We start from the raw sequence: 6000 nt of genomic DNA, 5'->3' as shown, positions 1-6000 counted from the left end.
AGCTGGTAAGAGTCCCTGTTGCGCTGTTTCTTCTTCACCAGGAGTCGCTGGGCAGGTGGTCCAGAAAACAGCTGGATGTGCAGTGGGGGATGGATGGGCAGTGGCGGAGAGCCAAGACACCTGAAGCCTGCAAGCAACAAGCTGGAACCACATCTGTCTCCCACCAGAACCCACGCTGGCTCTTCCCTTCTCTCAGCCCTCATCCTCCCTGCTGCAGAAGACCTACGGAGAAGTTAGTCCTCATACCTGGCCCAGGATCTGCAAAAGCTGAAGGCAGAGTTCTGTGGAGCCGGAGGAGCTGCTGCCCACACGGAAAGTGCACCAGGGCCTGACTGACAGCGACTTTCATCAAATACACATGGATGCTGCTTCAGTTCCACTGACAAATCTCGTGCAAATTTCTCCTGTGCCCAACCCTAACCAAAAAGGAACAGGGAAGGGAATTCCAGGAAACATAACTCGACTTAGCCGAAGTTGGTCATGTTGCGAAACCACCACATACCATAGATATTAAATTAACTAGAATTATTTCAAAACACATCAGATTTGCCTATTGTTCTTCTCTGCTTCTACCCAGGAATAAGCAGTCTATCTACCTTGGACCCAAATCTAAGTTAATATACCATGTTTTGTCTAGTGTCTTTATAAGAAGGAAAAGAACTGGATGGAGCGCTGGCTGGCAGAGAAGTTCTGCACGCTGCGCGAGGTCACCTTTCTGCCACGTCCAGACCATCAGCTGCTGCAACACCGTTGAGAAAGCTCTGTCCTCGCAGGCTCAGTCTGCATGTCACTTTGTTATGTGCTTTTATTTGTAAATTGTATTACGTGCAGTGAGGATGACGGAACGGGATCCCTGAGCTGTTCTGACAGCTCTGTAGACAACCAGCCTTTCCTTCTTTGAAAGCTACAAGCATGTCTCTGTGTTCAGGGCCAGGTTCTGTATACTCCAGGAACTCAAAAAAAGACAATGATGGTTGAGGGCTGAAAAATGCCACTTTCTGTCAGTCTAGGGGAAGGGACTATGAGAATGCCTTTTATTAGTTTTTCAACTTTTCTGCCAGTTTGAAGTTAAAAAAAAAAAAAAAAGTGAAGTTAGGAAAAAATAGTAATTAGAGTAGGTGGGTACCTAGTCTAGCCACATCAGATATTAAAATGTATTGTGAAATTATAATAGTAAGACAGTGTGAAAAAACGAACAAAACCCAGCATGAAACAGTACGGAGAGAAAGATCAATGGATCTGAATACAGTCCAGAACTAGATCCTCAATTACATGGGAATTTAATACACGAAAGGAGCACTGAACACAGTGGGGGGGGGGGGGGGGGGAAATGCATTATTCGATAAATGTGGCTGCCTTCCCCTCCGTGACAGTTCCTAGTATAACCTTAGCTATTTAACAGGTTTCTAAAATTACAGAACATCTTTCTTGATTGTACTCTAATGAATTGCTCTAGGAGTGGTTTAAAGCCCCACTAAAATCCTGACCACCAAAGGCATTATAAAGACGAGCTTCTTTCACCAGAGTGGCCCAACAAACTCTAAAGGTCTAGCTCCCCACTTCCAATCCCTCCCTGGCTCCCTCAGACCCCTTTATCTCCTCTGGCTGGACGTCTCTACCCGCCTTCCTTCCTGATGGGTAAAGAAGCAGTTCCCAGAAGGTTGCCCTCTGAAGAAGGCAGATGCTCCCTTGGCCTCTTCCCTTGGCTCTGGTTTCCAACTTGCCTTTCCAGTTCAGAGGGAATGAGCAATCTTGATATTTTTTTGGTACTTAGAAAATGCTAGAAGCTATTGATTTTTTCCCTGTGTCTAAATTTTTTAAAATTATTTTTTCCATTTAGCTTGGAATGTTCATATTTCTGCTGTCATCCAGTTGTTTTATGCCCTACATTTTATCCCGGGTTCTAAGAACCTTACAAGATAGTGTTCAATCAAAATTCGAGGTTAGAATCAGATAAAGTTTAACTGAGAGATGCTAAACTAAGTGGGATCAATTTTAACCTTACAAATATGCCTAAGGCTGTTTGGACACAAAAAACACCCTCTGAGGTTTGGAGGAATGTAGGGACCCAGTGACCTCCCTAGATCCCCGGCTGCTGGCCTCCGTTTGCCTGCCCGGATCTGTTCGTACGTTCCACTTCTTTGCTGCTGCAATCTTTTCTTCCATTAGAACGTTTATCATGTGCAAAGTACTGCACCGAGTACTTTTGTGGTTACTCAAATTGCTTCATTTCCTAATCTCCCATAGAAATTCAGCAGCACTTGGGAGTTTTTCCTCTTCAGCCTTTTTTGTATCCCCGGCACAATGCCTGGCCCATCCAGTGGGCTCCGTGGACGCCTGCTGGGTAAGCACTCTCCGCTCTGCTCCGCGAGTCTGCAAAGCTAGTAAAGCAAATGAGGGCTAAAACCTGCCTCAAAAATTGGAGTCCTGCCAGCGCTGATGTAATAAGAGGAAACCTAAACTGTATCTGCATCAAGGAAACCAGTTATCAGTGGGAGATGAACCCGACCAGGCTGTGGAAAGGGAGTCTTCAGTTTCCGACGACGACACAGGAGGGGCACCCTAAGCTGACACCGGAGCAACGCCAGGCCAGATAAAGACTTGCTACGGTGGAAACACAACACACACACCTGGATTAAATTAGTTCTTTATGTTTACAACCCACAAGACAGCCTACTGAGAAAAATTTCACGAAGGCGTCAAGGACGCAGAGCTTCTTAAAATATTTCTCCCCTTCTCTTTCATATTTTCAGTCTGCAAGCTAGACTAGATAATATACACTGTCAATTAAAAAAAAAAAAACTACGCAAAATAAAAATAAGTCCCAAGGCAGAGTTCTGTAAAGAATCCCTAATAGTTCACACATTCCAACTTCGGTGACCACTGAGAGTAGGTTTGCTGGCTTTGCAGAGGGAGAGCGCGTCAAGGGAAGGGCTGGGGCATCGCAGTCTCCAGGGCGGCTGGACTGCTTCCCGTGCCCTCAGGGAGCGTCAACGCCCCCAGTGGCCTTCGGTCACCTCCGACGCCTTTGGTTCCAAGCGTCCTGGGGCCCTGGCCGTCCCCGGGCCACAGCCGGTTGGGGGAGGCAGCTACAGCCTGAGCTCGCGGTCGGGCTTCATGCTGAAGGGCTCCAGGCGCTCGGCCTCGGGCAGCAGGCTGTTGAGCCGCTCCAGCAGCGGCACCGTCTGGTCGATGCCCATCTGGATGCGGCGCAGGATGGCCGACATCTCGTTGACCTTCTGGATCTGCTCGGCGTATTTGGCGTATCTTTTCTGGCGCTCCTGCATGAAGCTAAAGAGGGTTTCTACAGACAGATCCATCTGCAGGAGGGAGAGAAGTGAGACACATTCAATCCAGAGGAAACAAGGCCCGTCACAAGGCTGGGGGCTGAGCGCGAGGTGCGGAGCCCACAGGCCACGTGGGGGGCGACCAGCTTTGCAGGAAGCGGAATCACTGGGCATAACAACCTTCCAGGACACGGCCTGACCGGCTGCTGCCCCAGAACCCTCTGCAGAGGGAGACTGGGATGACGGCCTCCAGCTCTGCCTTCTGGGAGCGTGAGGCATCTAGTCCTTGTTGAGACCCTGGGATTTCTATCTCTTTCTCTCTACAGGAAAGAATCCTGGGCTCAGAAATCAGGCAGACCAAGGTTTGACTCCGGCTCTGCCACTTGAGTTGCTAATATGTATGCTTTCTGTCTCAGGCTTTTCATCTGCAAAAATCAGGGGACTGATGGCAGACTTGCAGGGTTGCTGTGAGGACGAAATGAGATGACGAGACGTGCTCAGGACTCGGCTCTGTCCTCCCTCCTCCCTGGAGGCTGCAGACCGCAGTCACTCCGGGAGAGCTGCCTGGAGGGGGTGGCACTCCCCGCCAGGACCACAGATGCCAACCAAGTCAAGTCTATATACCATGCGGGGCAAACAGAGGACTGCTTCGTGCACCCTCCCCCCAATCAAGCAAACCTGAGGCTCTGGGCTCCCCTTTTGTGACCTCTTTTCCTCTCCTGGAGAGGTTCTTTGGTACCTATCATCCAGATAAAAACAGGAGGAGGAGGGAACCGCCAGCGTGTCAGATGCCCGTACCCTCCTCTGCATGGACCCACATCCACTCCCTCCCCACTTGTTTCCTTCCCCAACCAGGGAGGGAACAGTCACACCCCCGAGACTCACGTTTCTGTCCCAAAGCTCAAATGCCACCTCAACCCTTCCTTCTTGTCTCTCCCAGGAGCACGGCCCTTCCCAACCCCAGCATCCAGCAAAGCGCTGGCCCTCAACGCAAGTTACCGCAGAGCCTCCGAAAATGGTGTGATAAAGACAAAAACAAAACAAACACTCTAACATATAAGAGACCCAAGCCAGGGCACCGCCCCCCCCAAAAAAATAACCAATTCTATTTTGACGTTGTACGTTTGAGGAGAGAGGGACGGTGGTGAGGAGCAGGGGGTTTGTTACAAGAACGCAGGGCTTATTTTGTCCCTTGGTTCTCCCATCACTTGTTCTGAAATGCCGAGGGGACAACGAAAGACAGCTGGTGAAGGGCTGGGGTGTGCAGGGAGGAAAAAAAATCCATCTGAATGGGAAACTCTAGACAAGGTGGAAACAGTTTATACCTTCAGAGGGTTCTCTGCAAGCCTGTTCAGGCACTCAGCACTTTGGAGGTGGTGAAGCAGGAAATTATCGTCTTCCTGACAGTCAGCGCCAGCCTTTTCAGGATGGCAATTCAATCCAGCACCTAGGAATACTCCGCCTTCTGAGAGACTGTGGGAGCCAGCTGGAACCCCCATCGGGGACCAGCACAGCTCATGGAACAGCCTGCACCAGAATTCAGAACCTTCTGGGGTCATCACGTTTCACTTGGCGGGGGCATTCCCGGCCCCCAGCCCCCAACTCTACCAGACTAGACAGACTCCTGAGTCAGAGTTTATCTGAAATGGCCTCCAAGGCTCTACCTTATCGTGCCTAAGGCCCTTGGCAATCAACCCATCCCCTCCCCTACGGCCTGATTGACATCTGATCAGACAGCTTTTACAACCATCTTAGCAAAGTTCTTGCTCAATGGCATACACTTCCTTACACACTTCCACATCCAGCTGAGGCCGTGTTTAATGTGTCCAGAGCTTCTGTCCAAAGCCATGTCATGTTTAATGCTCAGGTGAGCACACTGAATTCAAGCACGGTGTTCAAACATGTTTAGAGTATGTCTTCCAAGACTCAATTCCATGACAGTCCCAGAGGGAAAAAACCACAGAAGAGGAAACTTAGGGCTGAGCGACCTCCAAGGTCTCACAGTGACAGAACCAAGACTAAAACCCAGATTTCCTCAGTCCAGCATCTTCCTTTTACTGTATTTAATTGAGAGAGTGTACCATTAGGGGCACACGAGATTTCATGTGCATGTAATGGCATGGCATTAAAGAGCATCAAATCACGTGATGGAAAAGTTATTGCCTTTTAAATCTTCTCCCATTCTTTCTGATTGCTGCAAGTAAAGTCTCAATTTGGTGCAACTAAGACTTTAATACCTGGAAAAGTGTAATAAAATGGGTAATGCCTACTTCTCATGCCCTGCCCTTTGCTCAGACAATACTCCTCCTGACCCCTAATCCCTACCTTAGGATGTATCCATGAACCCCAGGTACAGACTTATTCTAGCATTTCTGACATGACTTTAGGCAATGTCGGTATCTAATGCAATTCTGAATCTTACCATTTTGACAATCGGGAACATATTCACCTTTCCTGTTTCTAGTTTGGCATGTAGATTCTAACAAGGAAGCATAAATACAACATACAGAGTCAACAGACATTTACCGAGTACTATCGTGTGCCATGCACCATGCAAAGTCCTAGCGATATAGATATTAAGAACCAAAACTATTTACACCCACACGGCTTACTGTGTACATTAACATGACTTTTCTTTTCCACTCTCTTTGTTAACATGACTTTACTATTCCAGGAAACTCAGGCCCAGAAGGAGGAATGTTGCAAATAACTT

At 48.6% G+C, this 6000-nt stretch overlaps 1 protein-coding gene across 2 annotated transcripts in view; it reads right to left on the bottom strand.

Moving 5' to 3' along the window:
- Positions 1–2631: 2631 nt before the first annotated feature.
- The window catches only part of BORCS5 (BLOC-1 related complex subunit 5), a 96814-nt gene continuing 93445 nt past the window's right edge, over positions 2632–6000 (bottom strand). For both annotated transcript variants that reach the window (XM_068560690.1, XM_068560689.1), the window contains exon 4: positions 2632–3320. In XM_068560690.1, coding sequence (XP_068416791.1) covers positions 3090–3320 — 231 coding nt within the window. In that variant the 3' untranslated portion in view covers positions 2632–3089. The remainder of the gene's footprint in view (positions 3321–6000) is intronic.

The sequence above is a fragment of the Eschrichtius robustus genome, chromosome 13, assembly GCF_028021215.1.
Source record: "Eschrichtius robustus isolate mEscRob2 chromosome 13, mEscRob2.pri, whole genome shotgun sequence".
NCBI lineage: Eukaryota > Metazoa > Chordata > Mammalia > Artiodactyla > Eschrichtiidae > Eschrichtius > Eschrichtius robustus.
This window is presented reverse-complemented; position numbering and strand designations above follow the sequence as displayed.